General features: G+C 41.2%; 1 protein-coding gene across 4 annotated transcripts in view; it reads left to right on the top strand.

Annotated features, from left to right (window-relative positions):
* Positions 1-19,618, top strand: part of SLC36A2 (solute carrier family 36 member 2) — a 73,929-nt gene extending 54,311 nt beyond the window's left edge. For all 4 annotated transcript variants that reach the window (XM_079916086.1, XM_079916084.1, XM_079916085.1 and 1 more), the window contains 6 exons: positions 584-668; positions 3,945-4,163; positions 5,768-5,866; positions 14,029-14,195; positions 16,323-16,492; positions 19,321-19,618. In XM_079916086.1, the coding sequence (XP_079772212.1) occupies positions 584-668; positions 3,945-4,163; positions 5,768-5,866; positions 14,029-14,195; positions 16,323-16,492; positions 19,321-19,592 (1,012 nt within the window). In that variant the 3' untranslated portion in view covers positions 19,593-19,618. The remainder of the gene's footprint in view (positions 1-583; positions 669-3,944; positions 4,164-5,767; positions 5,867-14,028; positions 14,196-16,322; positions 16,493-19,320) is intronic.
* Positions 19,619-24,511: the final 4,893 nt, after the last annotated feature.

The following is a 24,511-nucleotide window of genomic DNA, read 5'->3' as shown; positions in this document are numbered from 1 at the left end:
CTCGCAGGCTCTAGAGCACAGGCTCAATAGTTGTGGCGTGCGGGATTTGTTGCTCCACGACATGTGGGATCTTCCTGGACCAGGAATCGAACCCATGTCCCCTGCATTGGCAGGTGGATTCTTAACCACTGCGCCACCAGGGAAGTCCCGCCATATTATTTTTTATCCATCTCACCCACTAGTCTCTAAACCACTAGAGGAAAAGACCACGTGTTATTTGTCTGTGTATCTTCAGTGCCGAATATGGTGTCTGGCACATGGTAGGAAAAAATTTTAATGATTGCTAATAAGTTGTGCCTATTGCCTTACATCAGTTAGTATCAACACAGAGCTGGGTATGGGGCAAGGTTCCTGATGATGAAGAATTTTACCACTGCTGAGTTGAGAGTGTGGAGGTGGTTGAGAAACATGTTTTTCAAAGAACTATTGTTACATCCCTTCTACTGCCCCATTGTTGATTGTGGTAGCAGGACCGAGGGTGCTGGTCGAGGGTTACCAACCCCTGGGAACAGAAATGGAAATGACAAGCCAGCTCTTCTTTTATAACAAGTTTTTTTCTTTTTCTCTCTCTCCTCTCTTTCAGGCGTATCGTGAGCTTCTTTCTTATAGTCACCCAGATGGGCTTCTGCTGCGTGTACATTGTGTTTCTGGCTGATAATTTAAAGCAGGTAGAGTCTTCTAGAGAAGGTGGGAGGGAAAAGAACATGGAAAAGGAGGGTCCTCTTTTTCTAGTTGTTCAACAAATAGCTTCTTCTCTTTGGGCCCTAGTATCCTCATCATACAATGAAGAAAGTTAAACTGAGTGTTATCAAAGAACCCAGGCTTCCCCCAGTTCACATATCTGCAGATTTCTGTAAGTGGTTACTTTATCCACAGTACCCTTTGTCCAAGAGTTGTCTCTAAAACTGGACCTGTCCTCAAGGTTGGTCTTTAAAATTGAGCTGGAAGTAACCTTGGATTTTGTCAATCGTCCTGCCTTGGTACGTAATCATCCTTAACTCTTCTTAAACTGATACAGGTCTTTTTGAATAATACCTAATCTTTGGGCCATCTGTATCTACCTTTAGCTGTTTAATCTCCTTGGTTTAACAGTTTTTTTGTCCCCGAGAAATTCTTCTGATCTAACCCAATATTTATCTTGGAGCAGTTTGAGCAAAATAATGTGGGTAATAACAGAGGCTATCCTTAATCAATAAGCTTAAAAAAGAAAACTATTCTTCAGGGCTCTTTTTCTGTTTATAGTAATACCAGAAACTTGGAAATGTAAACAAAAAATTAAAAAGAAGGAAAAAAATAGTAAGAATTCAGAATTAGCTTCTATTATGTGTCAGGTACAGTGATCATTTTATAAGTTTTCCCCCATTTAATTCTCTCCATGGTCTTATCAGAGTAGATACTATGGTTATTCCCATCTTGCAGATGAGAAAACTGATGTTATGAACTCTATAATGTATATAAATATGGTCACAGAACAAAGGTTAAAAACACAGGCCTTTTTAACATCACAGCTCAAGTTTTTAAACACTGTGCTATACTGCTTCTTAAAATAAAACAAAATTATTCTTAATCCAACCACTCATGGATGGTTTTAAATGAGTATTAACTGATTAGCATTTTTAGATGTCCTTAAATTTTTTAGTGTAATTTTTAATAGTTTTATAATTTTCCATCATACAGATGACTTAGTCTTTTATCATCTGATATTTTCTGTTTTTCTACTATAATCTGTACAAGTCTTTGTATAACCCTTTATTACTTTAGTATATGTATTTTTTAAGTAAAATTACTGGGTCAAGGAATTTGATTTGAAGGCTCTTAATTGCCAGATTGCTGCTTGGAAATCAATCTGACATTAGCAGAACTTTATCAATCATCTGTCTAGAGACAAGGTAAGCACTGTCTCAAGGAGTTTGCAGACTAAATGGGATGTGCTCTAAGACATATAAAAAGCTAAATATCAATATAATATGTCGGTGTTGGGTCAGGACTCCACTAACACCCTGAGGTTGGGGATGCTTAATTGTGAACTAAGGGGCAGAAATGTATGGGAGCAGGAGAGATCATTGGAGCAAGAGAAGCCCCCCTTGAGGAGATGCACCTGAGCTGGGCATTGACGGGCAGGTTGGAGAAGTAGTGGCAGCCAAGGTGGGAGGAGGAATAAACACCCGAAGGCAGGAATGTACGGGACTTGCTCAGGAGAGGCAATACAAGTGGTTGTAGAAGAAGGTGTGGGCCTTGGGAGAGGAAGAGCTTTCACGGTTGAATGGGTCCATTTATGGAAGGCCTTGAATACCTGGCTAATGTTCCAAGTATTTTTCCTACTGTAGTGAGGAATCAGAAAAAAACAAGACAATGATTTATTTAAGTATTCATGATGTGTTAAATGAAAAGGAGATTTATTTATTTTTTTAATTAATTAATTAATTTATTTTTGGCTGCATTGGGTCTTCGTTGCTGTGCATGGTCTTTTTCAAGTTGCGGTGAGCAGGGGCTACTCTTCGTTGCAGTGTGCAGGCTTCTCATCGCAGTGGCTTCTCTTGTTGCGGTGCAGGGCTCTAGGCGTGCAGGCTTCAGTAGTTGTGGCACATGGGCTCAGTAGTTGTGGCTCACAGGCTCTAGAGCACAGGCTTAGTAGTTGTGGCACACGGGCTTAGTTGCTCTACAGCATGTGGTATCTTCCTGGACCAGGGATCGAGCCCATGTCCCCTGCATTGGCAGGCGGATACTTAACCACTGCGCCACCAGGGAAGTCCCAGAAAGGAGATTTCAAAATAAGAGTGTATACTATAATTTCAGTCTTGTAAAATAAAAAGGATGCGTGTAATACATGTAATTTGTGATACTGCATAGAAAATGTACAGATGAATATATTGCAAGGCATTACCATGGCAACCCATAGGTACTGAGATTATCATTGATTTTACATTTTCTTCTTGCTTAAATCTAGTTGCTAATTGTTCTGCAGTGGACTGTGTTGCTTGCACAATAAGACTGTAGTCATTAAGTCATGTTGATTCCAAAGGAGGGTGGTACCCTCCCTCCTACCCCCACTTTGCTGGGAGGTATTTGTACAGCGTGCAGGGGGTGTTCCTTGTTTGTCGCAGTGACGCGGAGATGCTAATACCTTTTACTGGGTGGCGTCCAGAGATGCTAAATGTCCTGCAGTGAATGGTCAGATGCTCACAAGGAAGAGTTCTCTCACTCAAAATGTCAGTATTGGTCCAATTAAGAAACAGTAAGTGATGAGCTTTTTTGGTTATAAGCAAAAGAAACAGATTCAGTGGAACTTCAGCAGAAAATGAGTTTAGTGGAAGAATATTAGCTAACTTCCAAAATGACAGAGAAAACTAAAAAAAAAAAAATGGGTCTCAGAAAAGGACAGGAACAGGAACCAGGGCAGCTAGGGGCATGTCGATAGAATTGATGAGCAGTCTCCTCAGGGATTCCCTATTGTAATTACTGTTTACCCTTTTCTAGGTCTGCCTTGTGTCACTTTGCTTGTTATTTAGATTCACATTCCAGGGAGAGATGTGAGTGCCTGTGCTTGAGTCAGAGGCAGTGCTTTGGCTCTGCCACATGATTGTGATTTACAGTCCACCAAGGTTGTATTCAGGTGAGAGAGAATGCGCCAAAAATAAATGAAAATCAAGAGGAATGGATTCTGCGCTGCCAAAAGCTAACAAATGGCCACTCTAAGTTTAGGTATTTATGTTTATTAAGTTCGTTTTTTATTAAAGTTATTTCTGCAGCCTCTTTTGAGGAAGTATGGTGCAGAAGATTTGCAATAAGAAATCCTAAAGTCACTCTAACTCACTCTAAGACCCTGGCACGTGAGACCTGCCAGCTTTTTGTGAGGGGGTCTGATTATGGGCCAGGCTCTGAGCTAATGATGTGGCCAGAAAATTCATCGAATCTTCTCCTTGCTTTTCCCATTCGTCTCCCAGGTAGTGGAAGCGGTTAATAGCACAACCAACAACTGCCATTACAACAGGACAGTGATCCTGACGCCCACCATGGACTCGAGACTCTACATGCTCGCCTTCCTGCCCTTCCTGGTGCTTCTGGTGTTCGTCAGAAACCTCCGAGCCCTGTCCATCTTCTCCCTGTTGGCCAACATCACCATGCTGGTCAGCTTGATCATCATCACCCAGTCCATCATCCAGGTTAGCACACCACACTCCTCACTCCTCTAGTGGGCAGAGCCTTTTATCAATGATAGACTGACACCTGGGGCCAGCCCTGAGGGTAGATATATATGCACTTCCCTCTTCAGCTTAGAGCCCACTTTACTGTAACATTTCTTCCACAAAGCTGTCTCTGCACACTCTCATTTTTCTGGGTATCTCCTCTTTGATGTTGCTTCTCCAATACTCGTTTTATGTCAAGTCCTGGTTTTAGAAAAAAATTATGCTTTGCAAGGAAAATATCTTGATTGGTTAACTACAGACCATTCCTGTAATGGTTGGATAGCAGCAAAAGGCAGATAAAAAGCAGGATTTTCTACCACAGCTAAACCTTATTGAACTAGTCTTACAACCTCTAAGCTATAATTCCAAGTAATTGCAAAATTACCCCTAGGGAACTCAAGAGAAAACAACAACAACTAATATTTAGTCACAGAGGTATAAATAGAAAGTCTTGAAAGACCACAAACAAATCTATCATGATGTAAATCACACGTCTTTGAAGTTGAGTATGGATATTCATTTTCCCTCAGTTTCCCACTTTTCTCTCCTTTCTAATTTTCATTTTATAATGGACAAGCCTACGTAGAAATTTAAATCCAGAAGACCCTTGGCATGCCTAATACCTTTCAGATGTTTTCCTCTTTCAGAAGTCACAAGAAAAAAACGTTATTTTGTCCATGGAATTTAGTAAAAATAAGAGATGAGCCAAATATTTTAGGATAACCACAGATAAGTCTTAAGGCAATATTGATAGATTCTACAAAATTGAATTTCCCAATTAAATAGCTACCTCTGATTTATTTTTGGACTATTCCAGAGGTTGCTCAGTTAGAGAAATTGTTCTGTCATTATTTTCACATACTAGGTCACAGGGTACATAAAATATTTATTCCACACACTTTTCTTCTTCTGTTTACAGCTCATTGAAGAAGAAAAGGGGACTTTCATATGTAACGAATTACTTTGGGCTCCCTAGAATATCACTGTAACTATAGTCAAAGTAATTTCCCACGTCTATAACCACTGGTACATTCAAAGTGTTCTTGGGGGGCTTCCCTGGTGGCGCAGTGGTTAAAAGTCAGCCTGCCGATGCAGGGGACGCAGGTTCGTGCCCCAGTCCGGGAAGATCCCACATGCCGCGGAGCGGCTGGGCCCGTGAGCCATGGCCGCTGAGCCTGCGCGTCCAGAGCCTGTGCTCCGCAACGGGAGAGGCCACAACAGTGAGAGGCCCGCGTACCGCCAAAAAAAAAAAAAAGTGTTCTTGGGCACTTTAGGCTAGTACTAACCTGTGGTGTGCAAGATTGTCTTCTGAAGGATTCTGATAAACCAGACTCCCTCTGTGAGATCCCTGATCCTTCAGTACTTTGAGAATACCTTAATCTTTCTTTCCTCTGGCTCTTTGCTATTGGGAAGCGTTAAAATCAACTCTGATTGTGGCCTACTTCCTTGTGAAGTTTTCTGAATTGCTTGATATTCAATTTTTTTTATAATTCAGCTTTACTCTCAGAATACTCTTCTCTTAAGGGATCCCAAACATGCTTTGAGAGAAAATGTCTTTACCACATTTCTCTCCCCCATAGGGAATTCCAGACCCCAGCCGCTTGCCACTGGTAGCAAATTGGAAGACCTACTCGCTCTTCTTCGGAACAGCCGTTTTTTCATTTGAAAGCATTGGTGTGGTAAGGTTTCAATTGGGGTAGACTTTCCAAGGTGCTGTGGGTGGCCTTCTGAACAGGAGCTGGGAGCTCTGGGCTCTGTGTGCACGGGAGAAACTAACCTCTGACCTCACTTTGGACCAGCAGGAGAAAGTAGGTTATAGCAGAGAGGTTAGAGCAGTTGGGAGAGTTTTATTCCTGTCCCAGTACATTTGTTAAACATTTATCTTCATATCAACATGTCTTTATTAATCTTTAAAAATCAAGATAAATGGAGGTGTACAACTTAAATTACAGGATTTTTATGAAACATAAAGGAGTTTTAAACTGGAAAGTACAGTTTATTTACAATGGATTATTATATAGTCTCTACTTCCACACTTGAGGAAGGATAGTGCTGTGTATAATTTTTTTCTTCCAGTTTTATTGAGGTATAATTGACATACAGCACTGTATAAGTTTAAGGTGTACAGCATAATGATGTGACTTACATATATCATGAAATGATCATCACAATAAGGTTAGTGAACATACATCATCTCATATAGATACAAAATTAAAGAAATAGAAAAAAATTTTTTTCTTTGTGATGAAAACTCAGGATTTACTCAACTTTCATATATAGAATAGTGTTAATTATATTTATAATTGACCTACAGCACTATGTTAGTTCCTGTTACTTACAATATAGTACTTCGATATTTCTATGGCTTTCAAAATGATCACCATGGTAAGTCTAGTTATGATAAATGTCACAATACAAAGATATTACATAGTTATTGACTGTTTTCCCTGTACTGTACATTTCATACCTGTGACTCATTTATTTTGCAAGTAGTAGTTTGTACCTCTATGCTTTTTAAGTTTACTTTTAATTTATATACAGTACAATTCACTTTTATTTGGTGTACATCTCTTTAAGTTTTGAGAAGTGCAGAGTCATAGATGCACCACAATCAGAACACAGAACAATTCCCCCACCATAAAAAGCTCCCTTGTGCTGCCCTTTTTGTAGTCAACTTCCCCCCACTCCCACTAACCCCTGGCATCCACCTTCTGTTCTCTGTCTCTATTGTTGCACTTTTTCCAGAATGCCATCCACATGGGATCATACAGTATGTAACCTTTTAAGCTTGGCTTCTTTCACTTAGCTGCATATATAGTCATCCACGTGGTTGCATGCATCAGGAGCTTGCTGCTTTCTACCGCTGAGCATCCACTGTATGAGCAGTACCACAATGTGTTGAACCATCCCGTTTAAGGACATTTAGGTTGTTTCTAGTTTCTGACGATTATGAGTAATGCTACTGTAAGCATTTGTGTACAGGGTTTTGTGTGAACATATGTTTTCATTTCTCTAGGAGTAGGTTTGTTAGGTGACATGTTAATGTATCTTTAACTTTATAGAAAATTGCCCAACAGTTTTCCAGAATTGCTATACCATTTTGCATTCCCACCAGATGTATGAGTGTTAGAATTCCTTTGCATCTTTGCTGGTTCTTATCTGTGTTTTTAGTGTTTTTTTAAATTTTAGCCATTCTAATAGGTGTGTAGTGCTATTTGATTGTGATTTAATTTGCATTTTACTAATGACCACTGATTTTGAGCATCTTTGTATGGGCTTATTTGACATCTGTATATCGTCTTTGGTATAAGTGTCTGTTCAAATCTGCGAATTTTTAAAGAACTGAGTTGTTGTCTTTTATTGCTGAGTTTTAAAAATTCTTTATATATGCCAAATGCAAATCCTTTATTAGATGTGTAATTTGCAGATATTTTCTCTAGTCTGTAGCTTGTCTTTTCATTCTCTTAACATTGTCTTTCATAGAGAAAAAGTTTTAATTTTGATCAAGTTCAACATATCAAAATTTTTCATTTATGGATCCTACTTAGTTTATCTAAAACTTTAGTTTTATCTAAAACACTTTGCCTACTCCAAAGTCACGAAGACTTTTCTCCTATATTTTCTTCTAAATGTTTTGTTTTCATTGTACGTTTAGATCTATGATATATTCTGAGTTAATTTCTGTTAAAAGTGTTTATAGGTTGAAGTTCAATTTTTTTAAGGATGCCAATTATTCCTTCATCATTTGTTGAAAAGACTATCTACTCTCCACTGAATTACCTTTGCATCTTTTAAAAAGCTAATCGATATATGAATATGGGTCAATTTCTGGACTTCCTATACTGATTCATTGATCAATGTGTCTTTCCTTTCACGATACCAAAATATCTTGATAACACAAGCTTTACCTTAAAATCATGTAATATTAGAGCTCCAACTTTGTCCTGATTAATATTTGTGTGATACATTTTTTTCCATCCTTTTAATTTTTTTAATTTTAATTTAATTTTCCATCCTTTTAATTTTATTTATTTATTATTCACCATTTTAACCATTTTAAAATATATAATTCAGTGGTTTTCATTGCCTTCACAATATTGCGCATTCATCACCACTGTCTAATTCCAAAACATTTTCATCATCCCAAAAAGAGACCCTATGCCCAGTAAGCAGTCAATCTCCATTCCCCTCTGCTCCCAGCCCTGGCAACCACAATCTTTGTCTTTTAATTGGTGTGGTTAGTCCATTTGCAGTTAATGTAATTATTATGTTTATTAGGTCTGCATTTTATTATTTGTTTTCTGTTCTACCCTTCCTTTTGCTTTCCCGTTCTCTCTTTTTACCTCCTTTTGGATTCTTTGAATACTATTTAGTATTCTACTTTAGTTTGCCCGTCAGAGGTTTGACTATATCTCTTTCTATAATACTTTTCATGGTTGCTCTAGGGATTACAGTATACATATATAACTTTTCACAGTTTACTTACAGTTAATATTTTATCATTTCTAGTAAACTATAGAAATCTTATAGTTGTAGAGTTTTTTTTTCTTTACCCCCTTTTTGTTGTAATGACCATATGTATTACTGGTTTGGCCAAAAAGTTCGTTCGGGATTTTTTAGGAAAAACTCGAACAAACTTTTCAGCCAACCCAATACATCTAAATATATCAAAACACCATCAGAAAAATGTTATAATTTTTGCTTTCAGTAGTGCCACATGGCCCTTTTGATAAACTTACTAAGGGAAAAATAGTCTAATGTATCTATCCAGGTACCTACCATTTCTGTTGCTCTTTCCTTATTCCTGAAATCACAAGTTTCCCTCTGGCATCATTCCCTTCAACGTGAACAAACTCCATCATTATTTCTTTTAGACTGGTGACAAATTTTTTTCATTTTTTTTTTAATCTCAGAATATCTTTATTTTTTGCCTTTATTCCTGAAGGATGTTTTTGCACAATATAGAATTCTAGGTTGGCAGTCTGTTTTTAGCACTTTGAAAATATGGTATCCCTTCCTTTTGCCCTCAGTGGTTCTGGTGAGAAATCTGCAGTTATTTGAATCATTGTTCCCTTATATGTGATGTTGTTTTTTATCTGGTTACTTTCAAGATACTTTTCTAAAAATCTTTGGTTTTCAGCAGTTGTATTGTCTGGATTAGTTTTCTTTGAATTTGTCCTGTTTGAAATTCACTTAATTTCTTGAATCTGTAAATATATGTCTTTTACAATTTGGGAAGTTTTCTTTTTCAAAAATGTTTTTCTGTACCAATCTCTTTTTCTTCCCCTTCTGGGACTCCAGTGACCTGAATGTTAGACACTTTGATATATGTCCCGCTATTTTCTGAGGCCCTATTCATTTTTTAAAATCGTTTTTTCTCTTTTATATTCAGATTCAATAGTTCCTATTGATCTATTTTCAAGTTCACTGACTGTGTTCTGTCATTTACATTGGACCTCTCCAGTGGGGTTTTTCAGTTGTAAAATTTCCATTTGGTTCTTTGGTTCTTATTCCTTCAGCTTCGTTGCCAAGAACTTATATCTGTCCATTTGTTTCAACAGTGTTCTCCCTTACTTCACAGAGGATGGTTATAACACTTGCTTTAAAGTCTTTGTCTGATATTTTCATAATTCCTGTAATCTTAGGGTTGACATCTGTTGTCTTTTCCCTTGAGCAGTGTTGAGATTTTCCTGGTTCTTTGTATGTTGATTAATTTTAGACTGTATCCTACACATTTGGATATTATTTTATGAGACTCTGGAGGCTGTTAAAATCCTCTGGAGAATGTTGACTTTTGTATTTTAGCGAGCAGTCAATCTGATTAGATTCAAACTACAAGTCCTGATATACCTTCAGTAGACCATGGTTTTAGTATCAGATTAGTTTTCAAAGACTTTGAAGTGATATTTGGCTTCACCTTGCTTATATGCTACCCAGGGGCCAGACCGTGGTCTGTCTACACAGTAGTTCTCAAAGCCTTTACTTGGATGCTTCACATCGGTTCCATACATGTACAGCTCAGGGCTAAGCCCAGACTTCATTCACAGGGATGAAGGGAATCACTTTCTCTGGCTCCCTCCTTTCCGTGTTTTCCTGCACACTCACCAGTGTGCTGCACATTCACCCAGCAGCTTCTTTTTCTGGTCCTCTGGCTACAAAGCCAGGGTTTTAGCCTCCTTATACTCCTATACACTTGTTGTGACTGGGCCTAACTCGAGGGTGACCACTGAGAGTAAAAAGAGAAGAAAAGAGCAATAGGGATTCCTTCCAGGTCTGGCTTCCTGGGCATGTAACCTGTGTGGTCACATGGGCCCCTGCCTTTAAAAGGATTTCACACTTGGTTTAATGCCCTGTGTTCATCATCTTGAATTTCTTGATCTTTGACCAAGTAGCCTTGCATTGTCATTTTGCACTGGGCCCCACAAATTATGTAGCCAATCCGATTCCCCCTTTACTCTTTCGACTCCCAAAGTCCTCTTTCCCTGTTCCTCTGCTCCAAGAGAAAGAGTTTGTCTTGTCTCAGATTTTTAGGTGCCTACGTAACCGCCACAGTCCCTGATACAACAGATTGCTGCTTTGTGACTGAGACTTGCCTTGGGGAGTATGGCCTGGAGAGTAAAAAAGGAAACAGAATAATAGGGATTTTCTCCATGCTGTCTGTCCCACAGGGTCCCCTATTTTAGGTCCCTCTGGCCAGAAAGAGGGTTTCTTTTTGAGTTTTTTCTCTCTGCATCCACTACATAGTTTTAGGATTTGGAATCTCCTTGAGTCTAAACTAGGAGATACAAGAAGAAAAAAAATCAGGAAGCTCACTGCCATGATGGCCATTTTTACTGGTTTTGAGCAATTCACCTTCTATTATATACTTTTCAGAGTTCATGGATAGTTGCTTTATGTATTCTGTCCAGGGCTTTTAGTTTTAATTAGTGAGAGAGATATGGTGCAATGTGCTTACACCACCTTAATGGGACCGGAAGCACTTTATATATAGAATTTTGAACAGTCATGGCAAAAAGAAGAGTGGTTGAGCAAATGACTTTTGAGGCAGAATGTGCTGGAATCTTAACTTTAGTCACAGGCTAATCTCTGAACCTTAATTCTTCAACTATAAGATGATGATTCTACATGTTCAGTAAGTGTTTATGAACATCTACTATGTGCTAATGATTATTAGTATCAGAGTTCAAATTACCTTTAGAAACCTTCTATTCCAGTCTCTAATTTTACAGAAGAGGAGCCTCACCCCAAAGAGGGACAGGGTCTTGAGCTGCGTCACCAGCTGGGAACTGCTACAGCTGGTACTATTCACTCCCAAGCCAGAGACCTTCCCACTTTATGTGAATGGCCATTTAATCTCTTTGATTGTGGGGAGGCGCAGGGGGCGGAGGGAGAAAGCCAGTTACAGTAAATCTCCTACATACAAACCTTCAAGTTGGGAACTTTTAAAGATGCGAACGCAAGGAGTGAAACTGTGCAGCTTGCCCTCTGTGTCCTATTGCTGACGATACTTCAGCTCTACATCTCCCACCTCCTCTCCCTCCTCCAGTAAGTAACTCTTCTTGCCTGTTCACTCCATACCAGCCCCTGTATGCCATCTGTCGTACTGTACTGTACTACTGTACTTTTCAAGGTACTGTACTGTAAGATTAAAAATGTTTATTTTTTGTGTGTTTTTTATGTATTATTTGTGTGAAAAGTATTATAAACTTATTATAGTACAGCACTATATAGCTGATTGTGTTAGTTGGGTACCTAGGCTAACTTTGTTGGATCTGTGAACAAATTGGACTTATGAATGCGCTCTCAGAATGAAACTCTCTCTTATGTAGGGAACTTACTCTACTTAGTATGAGCTGGCCTTGTAAAAGGATCATCTTTAGCCTGGGGAATTTATGCAACAAAAATGTATTGCAGGGTAGGAAACCTCACGTTGGATTGCTCTTCACCTAATCCCCTGGACATTTTCCCAAGCACCTGCTGCATCTAGGAACGTGCACCTAACCCAGAAGAAAGTGGAAAGTCCCAGACACGTACTCCCCTCAAGTGTCTGCCATTCACATGGGGAGGGAGGGGTAGAAGTGCTTGGACTTTGGAGGACAGCCCTGGTTTGCAGCCTTCCTCTGCCACTTCCAAGCTGTATAGCTCGGTGTAAGTTATATCATCTTCAGAGCCTTGTTATAAAATAAGAATTACACCAAGTACCAGCTTCATAGAGTTGTGGTCTTTGCAGTATTACAAAATAATTGTAGTTAACATTTACTAAGTCCTTACTGTGCGCCATTTCAATGCTCATGTAATTCTCCAAAAGATTCTAACAGGTAAGTTTTCAGATCAGGAAACTGAGGCACAGATCACCCTAATGGTGCATGAAGTGTGCTTAGCACATGGCTGGATCAAGGAGAAGGGGAAGGTGAGGGTGGGCCCTCGGTCAGTAGAAGTCTGAGGAGGAAATTTTGAGATGAGGCCAAAGAGTTGGTACCAAAGATAGAAGAGACCTTGGAATGCCCAACAGGCCCAAGAGGCAGGCTGGCCGCAGTTTGGATTCTCTTAGAGCCAGATATGCATCTGGGGAAGAAGGATCCTGAGAACATGGTATGTGGGGAAATGTGCCTCTGGGGAGCCAGGGCGCTCTAGTCCCAGTGCTGCTGCCAGCCCACTGCATAACCTGAGTCTTGGCCTTCCCATCCGTACAGAGAGGGCAAGTGCACTAGAATTGGGAGCCTCAAACTCAAGTGCTTTTGGAAGACACCGTGGGTGGAGAAGCCAAGTATATGTCAGTGTGAGAGGGAGAGGTGGGCCTGGTAGGTGGAGAAAGAATGTTGTGCTTAAAGGCATTCATATTCAGTTGTCTGAAAGACTGGCCAAACAAAATGCACCTGCTGGCCAGATCGGGCCGCCCCAGGGAGTTGAGCTCCTTGGTCTGGTCAACCCGCAGGGTGCTTCCAGCTCTGAATGGTCCAGGGATCATCTTGTGACTGCAGGCCTTCCTTTCCTTTTTTTTTTTGTTTTTTAATTATTTATTCACTTATTTTGGCTGCGCTGGGTCTTAGTTGCATCACGCAGGATCTTCATTGCGGCATGTGGACTTCTTAGTTGCCGCATGCAGACTCTTAGTTCCAGCATGCATGTGGGATCTAGTTCCCCGACCAGGGATCGAACCCCGGGCCCGCTGCATGAGGAGCGCCGAGTCTTACCCACTGGACCACGAGGAAGTCCCTCTTTTTTTTTTTTTTTTAATTGTGGTGAAATATACCTCACATAAAATTTACCATCTTAACCAGTTTTAAGTGTACAGTTCAGTGACATAGAGTACATTCATATTGTTGTACAAAGATCATCACCATCCATCTCTTTTCATCTTGCAAAACCAAAACCATGTACCCATTAAACAATAATTCCCCATTTATTCCTCCCCCCAGCCCATGGGACTCACCAGTCTAATTTCTGACTCTGAATCTGACTACTCCAGTTACCTCATATAAGTGGAATCACATAGTATCTGTCATTTTGTGACTAGCTTACTTCACTTAGCTTAATGTCTTCAAGAGTCATCCATGTTGGGGCATATGTCAGGATTTCCTTCTTTGAAAGGCTGAATAATATTCCATTGTATGTATGGACCACATTTTGTTTATCCATTCCTTCATCGGTGGACACTCAGCTTGCCTCCAACTTCTGGCTACTGTGAATAATGCTGCTATGAACGTAGGTATACAGATATCTGTGCATGTTCCTGCTTCCGATTCTTTTGTGTACATACGCCCGGAAGGGGCATGCCTTTCTTCTTTATGCTTGTGTTCCTCTTTCTCCTCCTCTCTTCTTACATTGGGCGTTTCTGTAGGTTCTGCCCCTGGAAAACAAGATGAAGGATGCCCGCCGCTTCCCAGTCATCCTGTCTTTGGGAATGTCCATCGTTACTGCCCTCTACATCAGCATCGGGACTCTGGGCTACCTGCGGTTCGGAAATGACATCAAGGCCAGCATAACCCTTAACCTGCCCAACTGCTGGTAACTCTATGGGCTCTCAGGTGGTAGGGACTCAGGGCCAGTGGGAACAGGAACATATAGGTCACTTTCTCCTCCTTTCCGCAGAAGGTAAACTGACGTCTGGAGGGTCTCCACAGGGAGAAACAGAGCTAACACTGGAACCGTGGGCTCTGGATTCTCTGTCCAGGGAGCTCTTCTTCAACAACAGCCTCCCATGTTGAGTGAGGCCTTGATAGCTAGCTTAGTATGAGGAAGGACATGATTTAGGAAGAGAGGGGAGAAGTCAGAGTCCTTGGTCACCTAAAGAGAGAAAGGAGGGGCACAGAGAAGGGCAAGAGGCAGAGAGTGGAGCCGGTGGGTGGCTCCAATTACATTTACTAAGGCTGCACTACCAAGTCCTGCAGAGTAGCTAGGATGAAAAAGTAGTAAAACAAGAACCAATTGGGGAAGACCATTAGAATCTGGAAAATGTTTATATCAAGTGACCCAATTCATATAACAGTTAGCTGACCCAGACTTCAACACTGGATATTTAAATAGACAGATGAACCCCTATCACATTGTGCAGCACTTTCTCCCACACTGAGGCATGTCATTAATTACCAGGTGCCTGTCTTTTTAAGGGTCACTTGGAGGCTTAATTTGTCTAAATGGGGCTCCTTTCCCAACTTGATCAATATCATTCATCAATCATTTACTGCATCCCAATTACACACAGATGCCAGTCTAGACACGTGGTGTGGAGGGTGCTGATGTGAGTAGACTATGATTTTGAGCTTCACTATCTTCCTCAGCTCATGGTCCAATGGGAATGGATAGTGTACGTACACAAATACAACACAGAACAGAAAAAGAAGCCCTCCAGAATAGTGGAGAGGACTTGGGGACTCCCAAGGAAAGAAAGTACATTGGAATGGGAGAACAGGGAATCTCCCTGTCCAATGAGAACTCCGTCCAAACAAGGACAACGACAGCACCTCTGAATCCAAGACCCAGTTACACCAACTCCTAGCTCATGGTCATGGATGGTTTATTTAACTTCTCTGATGTTCAGTTTCCTCTTCTAAAAAGCAGAGTTATCATGTGGATTAAGTTGGGCATGCCTAAAAGCATCTGCAATGTAGTACCTCCTGTAAAGATGGGAATTTTTAAAAATAGGTGGGGTTTGCACAGATGGAAAGGGAGTAGAGAGGGTGTTCCAGGCAGCAGAAATAGTGTGAGCAAGAAACACAGAGATGTGGAAGTTTGCCTTTTTAAGGAATGGACTAAATATACCCAGACACAGTCATACAGGTTTATTTAACGTGCCAGATGCATCTACCACATTAGTGGGCTAAATGAAAAAAGCCTTATCTCCATTGGTCAAAGAAGGCATCGATAAAACTCAGCATCCCCCATCACATGCTCTCCTGCCCCCAGTCTGAGGCCTGCAAGCAACCCTGCCTCTCCTTTTATCCCCCAACCCTCACACAATCCTCTGTGTAGACTACCTCTTCCCTCAAGGATTTGGGATTCTGCAGTTCATTCAACCACCTGGAAGCATTTGTTGAGAGCCTGTTATATGCCAGGTGCTTTGGGGGATCCAGAGAATTCCTAAGAAAAGAGATTACAGAAGACCAGATCTTTTAGACCCAAGTTTTTTGGTCTTCACCCCTTATCACTTGTATCTCCCTGAGCAAGGTACCGGGCCTGAGCCTCTGTTTCCTAAAATCTAAAATTCAGCATCAAGTGATGATGGTTTATGAAGGTGTTATATATACCCATACCTGAGATTCTTTTTATGTAGAGATGACCCTCTCAACGGTTTCCATTTGAATCTATTTCTCTATTTCCACTGCATGCTCTGCTGTGACTTCCTCTCATAGAAGGTCCCTCCCCATCATTTTCAGACAAGGAAACATTTGCCTATGGGACTGTTCCAACGTCAGAGGTTAATGTACAAGGAGGCCAGGGACTTCCCTGGCAGTCCAGTGGTTAAGACTCTACACTTCCAATGTAAGGGGCTTTCAATCCCTGGTCGGGGAACTAGGATCCCACATACCTTGCAGAGAGGCCAAAAAAAAAAAAAAAAAGCAAAAACAAAATAACAAGGAGGTCAGGTGTCAGAGCACGTTGGCCTTGAGAGCACTGCTCTGGTTTGTCCTGCAGGCTGTACCAGTCGGTCAAGATCCTCTACATAATTGGCATCCTGTGCACCTACGCCCTGCAGTTCTACGTCCCTGCAGAAATCATCATTCCCTTCGCCACCTCCCAGGTGTTAAAGCGCTGGGCACTGCCTCTGGAGTTGTTCATCCGCCTCGCCATGGTCAGCCTGACATGTGAGTAGAAGGCAGAGCACCTCATTGCTGTTTTCCTGAGGGTTATCAGGAATCAGCCAGATGGTAGACAATAGTCATGATAACCAGCATTGATTGCATACTAACTGTGTTTCAGGGACCATTCTAAGGCTTTCCAAGTAGTAATTCATTTCATTTATGCTTTAGGGGCAACTTAATTCTTACATGTAGCAAATTAGACAGATTTACCGGTGTCCAGCTTGAGGGAGTGACAACTTATCAAATAATAATCACAATAAGAACTGACTTTTATTAACCACCTACTATGTGCCAGCCACTGTGCTAAGCTCTTTCTGTTCCATATTTCATAGTATTTTATTCAGTCCTTGCAGGAACTCTTATGAGGTAGGACTGTGATAAACCCTACTTTGTAAATGAGAAAGCTGAAGCAGACAGTGATAAGTAATTGGGCAGGAAGTGCCAGAGGTGGGATTTGAACCCAAGTCCAGGCCCATCACCCTTCACCTCCAGGACAGAGGTTGAAAATGGTGGCCAGTGAGTCTAATCTGGCATCAGAGGTATGTTGTTTCACCCTCATAACGTTGTATAAATTTGGGCCAACATTAAAAATGTGGGAGACGTCTCACATACAAATGCAGATTTCTAATGATTGGGGGAAAAATAAAATGATTTGGCAAACCTAGGGTCACATCCCCATTGGCAGCAGTGCCTTGGCCTCCGATGGGCTGGTATTCACCTGTTGGCTTCAACTGTCCCCACTCACCCCCTCAGCAGCCCTCCTTGTGCTCCAGGCCCTATGATCCAGGGTGCCCCTTTCTGTAAGTATTTTAGTGGAGGCGAAGATGACAGAGATTCCTGTGTTGCGTTTGCCATGGCCCAGCTGTCCCTAAGCCTCCTTTTAATTGTGATTCTTGCTGTGCTAGACCAGCCCATATAAATCATGGGACACTGATTTTCTTCCTTTGAAGTTATTTGTTCCCAATTTGTCCTAGGAGCAGGGACACTACCCTTCAGAATATTAGAGACTCCAGAAAGATCAATGAATTTGCCCCAGATATGAAGATAACAATTCCTTAAGCTTCTGTATGCATTGCCCCAGTCAGTACATATGCAAATGGTTACTTGCAAACAAGTAATAATAATAAAGTAATAATGAAATTATAACAAAAATAACTTTTCTGAGTGTTTTACACGAATTAACTCATTTAAAACTTTAACACCTGGGCTTCCCTGGTGGCACAGTGGTTGAGAGTCCACCTGCCGATGCAGGGGATACAGGTTCGTGCCCCGGTCCGGGAAGATCCCACATGCCGCGGAGCAGCTGGGCCTGTGAGCCGTGACCGCTGAGCCTGCGCGTCCGGAGCCTGTGCTCCGCAACGGAGAGGACACAACAGTGAGAGGCCCGCGTACCGCAAAAAAACAAACAAACCAAAAAACAACTTTAACACCATTTGCAGTATGAACCATAATACCTAAAAGGATAGCTACCGTCTCCATTTGGCAGATGAGGGAAAAAACTGAGAAACGGGTGGAGACTTACCCAAGGCCACACAGGGAGAAACCAGAATCCTGCCTTCCAGTCCTGTTTTGTTCTGTTATACCACACTCCATCCTAGGAGACCCGGGGGAGCCTTCTGGGCTTTCTTTGTAACTAGGAAAATTGTCCATCAGGTAAAATAAAAAATGTAAAATCCCAGGCCTATAAAACAGCCTACAAAAAAAACTATATACATATATAAATAATATATAATTATATATAAAAATTTAAACATTTATATATATTACATATTATAATTATATAATTATAAAATATAATTATATAATCACATATACGTATATATTATATATATAATTTCAAAATCTTTTTAGCTTTTAGTATTTCTTCGTTAGATGTTTTCTGACATGTATATAAAACCTGGAGAAGATACTGCTTTAGAGGGACCCTGTGATCTTGTTCCCACTGAAGACCCCTTTCTATCAATAATTTCACATTCTAATTGTTTGCAAGTAAGAGGTTCTTGCAGTCCTGTTACTTATTAATGTTAGTTCCACGAAGGTAGGGGGGTTTTTTTTGTCTATTTTGTACATTGACACATTCCAAACAGCTGGACAGTTCCCAGCACTGTTATTTAGTGTTATTTATTAAGTAAGAGCTTAATCATTGAACATGTAGAGATTCGAAATGTACTTCTGTGGCATAAAAATTATCTTAGGCTAAAAGCATTAGAACAAGCAGCCACAGGGGGTGCAAACCCTTATCTAAACTTCCTTTGCTGAATTAAGCAGGAACTTCTGAAAAATACAGGCACCATAAATCCCCTTTCTGGGAGATTTTCAATCAGAAAGAAGACTAACCATCATCACAGACTGAGTAATTACTTAAATTATCAGAGAATGTCATACATTCCACTTGTTCTTGCATGGAAGCTAATTCTCCCCCATCCAGTTCCCCTTCTTTGTTTGGAGAGCCAGTTCATCTGAAGGCTCCCTAGCCCTAAATAAACTTTGTCTTTCCGCCTGTTAATTGCCTAACTGTCAGTTAAATTCTCAGGCCCCCAAACACTTGAACCTGAATGGTAAGAGGGAAGGTTTTTCTCCCCAACAATATGAATATATATATTTGAACAATAATTGGTTGAAAATGATTGAAAGGAGACACACCAAAATTTTAATGTATAAACCTCTAGTGAATGTGATTGGGGTTATTACAGGAGTTTCAACTTTTTCTTTAAGTAACTGAATGTATGAGAAACAACTGGTATATGTTTTAAGAAAAAGATTTTTAAAACAAACTTTAAAATTTTGGCTAAGCCTGGGAAGAGCCTTCTATCCCGTATCATCTCCCGCAGGCATCTTGGCCATCCTCATCCCCCGCCTGGACCTGGTCCTCTCTCTGGTGGGCTCCCTGAGCAGCAGTGCGCTGGCCCTCATCATCCCACCCCTCCTGGAGATCACCACCTACTACTCAGAGGGCATGAGTCCCATCACCATCATCAAGGACGCCCTGATCAGCATCCTGGGCTTCGTGGGCTTTGTGATGGGGACCTACCAGGCCCTGGAAGAGCTGATCCAGTCAGAAGACCCTCTCACCTTTTCCAACTCCACCATTTTTATTCAGTGAAAATGGCACTGCTTCTTACCCACCAGCACCTGACAGTTAATGATATAAATCTCTTCTATATGCATTATCTATATTTTGCTGCTTTACCTTTCTCTGAGTCAAGTCACAGTGAAACAAGCACGGACTCACCAGCTACAAGGTCTAGATGGTAATTAAAAAAAATTTTTTTTTAATTTATTTTCTTTCCGTCTCTAGCTTTCCACTACACTGAGAGCTCTCTCACTGAAGGCTCTTGATTCCATTCGGGTTTTTGGCAATTCACACGATGAATTTCACACCTTGAGTGGGGCTATGCAAGAGGAAGCCACCAGGGGGCATCCAAGAGGCAGCACCTGACAGAAGGAGGTGCAGCCAGCTAAGGCTGATGGTGATTTGGTAGACAAAGGGTGTCCTCTTTTCCAGATATGTTTAAAGAGCAAAGATTAAGAGTGGGGACATAATCCGTAATCCAGCAAGGTGTGCACAGCTCCAGCGTCAAGATGGACAGGATCCACAGGTCCATGGTGAGCTGCAACTCTCAGACAGAAAGGAACCACCATATTTAAGTCAAGGGCAATAAACTTTCTAAACAACTGGATAAAGTTTTGGCCCAATTCAAAGATCTCAACAAGGGACAGTCGTCACAGAAATGGATGTGCCAATGGCGGGGGGTGGGGGGTAGGGTGGGGGTGGACAATGATTATTTCATCATTTATCTCTTGATTCTTTTTTTTTCTTTAACCTCTTGATTCTTGCAACAAGCGTTCTTTCTTACCTACCACACACCAAGCATAGTTCAAAGTTCTTGTAATAGTTTGCAAAAATGGCGACAAATCCCTTTTGACAATGTGACATTGCAGCTCCCATCAAGAAGTGAAATCTATATCTCTACCCCTAGAAACTTGTCTTGGCCTTGTAACTTGCTTTGGCCAATGGGACATTAGTAAATGTGACGGAAGCAGAGGTTTCGTGACGGCTAATGCATTGGAACTTTCATCGTGATGCTCTGTGTAGATAAGAGCACCAAGTGAAGAAGCCGGGGCTAGCCTGCTGGAGGAAGAGAGACCATGTGGAGCAGAAATGAATCATCCCAGTTGAGCCCCATCTCCCAGAACAGCCAGCCTGCCGACTTCCAGACACGTGAGTGAAGTATCCTAGACTATATACAGCCCCAGTCAAGCTGGCCTGGACCATAAATATTGCTCAGATGATCCACAGAATTATGAGAAATAATAAATGTTTTTAGTCTTAAGCCATAAGATGTGGAAGCTTTTATGCAGCAAAAGCTAACTGATACATTTCTCTAAAGGGAATACACTAATGAGTGAGAAAAGAATCTCCGTCCTCCAGCTAGTCTGCTCTCCACTGGGGAATAATGACAGGTCATCCACTAAGTTAATACCATCATAGGTCCGTTTGAGGACAGGGGGACACTAACTGCTCTGGAGTACTGAGCATGTCTTTCCACCGGTGGCACCATTAGAGCTGGATTTTGAGTAGAACTTGGGTCTCCCAACACTGAATCTGACCCTCCTTCCACTCAATCCTGCTGCCTTGACATTCCCGTGCCTTTTGTCATGTCTGACCTTGGCTGACAGCCAGGAGCCGTTCAACCCAACACAGCACTTCACCCTTCTTGGTGGTGACGGCTCCCTCCCTCCTCCCTGAAATCACTAAAATTGGGGAAAGGCATATAGATAAATGAGATGTTGTAGGCAGATCTGTAGTTTAGTGGGGGGTAAGGGTGTTTCTTATTACACTCTCTATGGTGTTGGAAAGTGACCCATGCTTGTTTCAGCCTCAGTTTTAAGATACCATTTTAAACAGCCCTTTCCTGCTTATTTTTATCCATCATCCTCCCTTTGCAGCCTAGGGAAGTTACGGAGGGGTGAGGGGCGTGTCTGCCCCAATTCCCAAGTCCTGGTCTCCTGTTATTGTGTGTTACTTTCTACCTGCTGGATTCTAGAAGGTACTTCATGAACACAAGCTCCACACCCAGATCCCATAGTCTGCAGAGTACCTGCTGGGAGATGGGACACTCATAGCCTCTGCAGTGGTCCACAGCCTACCTGGCCAGAGAGCTGGGTCATCATTTCTACATCAGAAATGTAAAAGACCCAAAGGACTTCCACCGATTGGTTCAGAGGCTTGGCAAAGTGGTCTTCCTCTCTCTGACCCTGTCTCCTCCACCTGGCTCAACTGTCACCCCACCCAACCTTGCTAAGTTTAAGATTGTTTCCTCTGTTACTAAAAAATGGTCACTCTCATTCTCCAAGGACAAGTCCCTACTGTGTAAGATGATCAGGTTAATCTTATCATTTAGACCAGTCTGGCTAAAGTTAAATCTTGGAAAGAAAGAAAGAAATTTAGCAACATGGATATAAGCAATAAAAGCAATCTGGGGAGACTTATTAGTAATTGTCAGCAACACTAAAGATACCAACTATTAGAATTGTGTGAGTGTTGGGGGTATTAAAATTTTTTAATTGTTCGATACTGGGTTTTTACATACACACACACACACACACACACACAGAGGCTTCCCCCTCCCTACCCCCCTACTGATTCTTTAACTTTGGGAGCTTGCTTTTGAATCAAGGATCAGAGAAAATCATTCCATTCCTCAGTGAGCACTTTTTAAGTGTTTTGCATGTGCTAATCTCATTTAATCCTTACAATGAAACCATGAGGTATGTATTGTCATTGTTCTCATTTTCAGATAAGGAAATAGGCTTAGAAATATTGAATAACTTGCTGACGATCAAACATGTAGTGACAAATGGGTTCAGGACTGAAGACTTTCCACACCATCACTCCTCACTGCTTTGTAGAGAGCCCAGGAGAGACCTTTGAATGATGGTGGTTAAAGTAAAAATGGGAAAAATGTGTCCAGTGGATTACACATTTTAAAAAATTAGAAACCCCACAGCTTCTCTTTATAAGTAATAAATCAGCTGTGAACTGAAGAGGGGGTTTCTGGAGACTGTATGGTGATTCAGGAGCAAAGCAGGATTTCCTTGCCACCCTTCAAGTCTGCCTGATGCTATTTAAACTCTTCTCAGGCCTAGAGAGAAAAGAAAGTCTTCCCTACTTTTTATACAAAGATATCCTGATTCTGATACCAAAATCTGACAAAGCACACAGAAAAATCATGACCAAATATAAACATAAATACAAGCATCTTTGGGACTTCCCTGGTGGCGCAGTGGTTAAGAATCCTCCTGCCAACGCAGGGGACACTGGTTCGAGCCCTGGTCCGGGAAGATCCCACATGCCGCGGAGCAACTAAGCCCACACACCACAACTACTGAGCCTGCACTCTAGAGCCCGTGAGCCACAACTACTGAGCCCACATGCCACAACTACTGAAGCCCACGCACCTAGAGCCCATGCTCCGCAATAAGAGAAGCCACCACAATGAGAAGCCTGTGCACCACAATGAAGAGTAGCCCCCGCTCGCCACAACTAGAGAAAGCCCGCATGCAGCAACGAAGACCCAACACAGCCAAAAATTAATTAATTAAAATATAATCTGCAAAATCATTATCTTTCCTACATACTAATTGTCATCAAAAAAACAAAATGAGTGGAATGATATCAGCAACATGGAGTGAAGAGCTACCTCTCTCTCTCCCCCCTTCAATCTACAGTCAGTCAAACATCCACAACTCAACAAAGGCTCCTCTGCCCAACACACCAGGACACTAGAGAATTCTAAACATCTGTATACCTAAAGGTGGGTAGACTGAAACACATAAAGGAGGCAGAACTGAGGGACCAGCAGAGTTGGTGCCTGCAATCCCAGCCCTTTGACCGTGGCAGCTAAACCGCAGCTTCAGAGAACCCAAGAGTAGAAGGGGAGGTGGAGCACACAACTCCAGCCTCCTGACCACAGCTGTGCCTGCAGCCACAGGTAGCTGTGCCTGCGGCCAATAGTGTTCAATAAATAGTCACATGCAAAGAAATGAAACTAGACCATTATCTTACACCATACCCAAAAATCAACTCAAAGTGCATTAAAGACTTGAATATAAGACATGAAACCATAAAACTCCTAGAAGAAAACAGAGTCAGTACCCTCCTTGACATCAGTCTTAGCAATATCTTTCTAGATATGTCTCTTCAGGCAAGGGAAACAAAAGCAAAAATAAATGGGACTACATAAAACTAAAAAGCTTCTGCACAACAAAGGAAACAATCAATAAAAGGAAAAGACAACCAACTAAATGGGAGAAAATACTTGGAAATGATATATTCATTAAGGGATTAATATCCAAAATATATAAAGAACTCATACAACTCAACAACAAAACCCAAACAACCCATTTAAAAAATAGGCAGAGGAGCTGAATAGACATTTTTCCAAAGAAGACATACAAATGACCAATAGGCACATGGAAAGATGCACAACATCACTAATTATAAGGAAAATACAAATCAAAACCACAAGGAGATATCACCTTACACTGGTAAGAATGACTGTTATCAAAAGGACAAGAAATAACAAGTGTTGGTGAAGAATTAGAGAAAAGGGAACTCCTGTGCACTGTTGGTGGGAATGTAAATTGGTGCAGCCACTATGGAAAACAGTATGCAGATTCTTCAGAATTCTCCAAGATTCTTCAGATTCTACAAGAACAGACCTACCATATGATTCATGTATCCCACTTCTGGGCATTTATCCAAATAACATAAAAACACCAATTTAAAAAGGTAAACGAACCCCTGTGTTCACTGTGTTACTATTTACAAGAGCCAAGATATGGAAACAGTGGATAAAGAATAAGTGGTATATATATATATACAACGGAATACTACCAAGCCACCAAAAAAGAGAAAATCTTGCCATTTGTGACAATATGGATGGAACTTGAGGGTATTACGCTAAGTGAAATAAGTCAGACAGGGACTTCCCTGGTGGCGCAGTGGTTAAGAATCTG

Source organism: Stenella coeruleoalba, assembly GCF_951394435.1.
Source record: "Stenella coeruleoalba genome assembly, chromosome: 3".
NCBI classification, from domain to species: Eukaryota; Metazoa; Chordata; class Mammalia; order Artiodactyla; family Delphinidae; genus Stenella; species Stenella coeruleoalba.
This window is presented reverse-complemented; position numbering and strand designations above follow the sequence as displayed.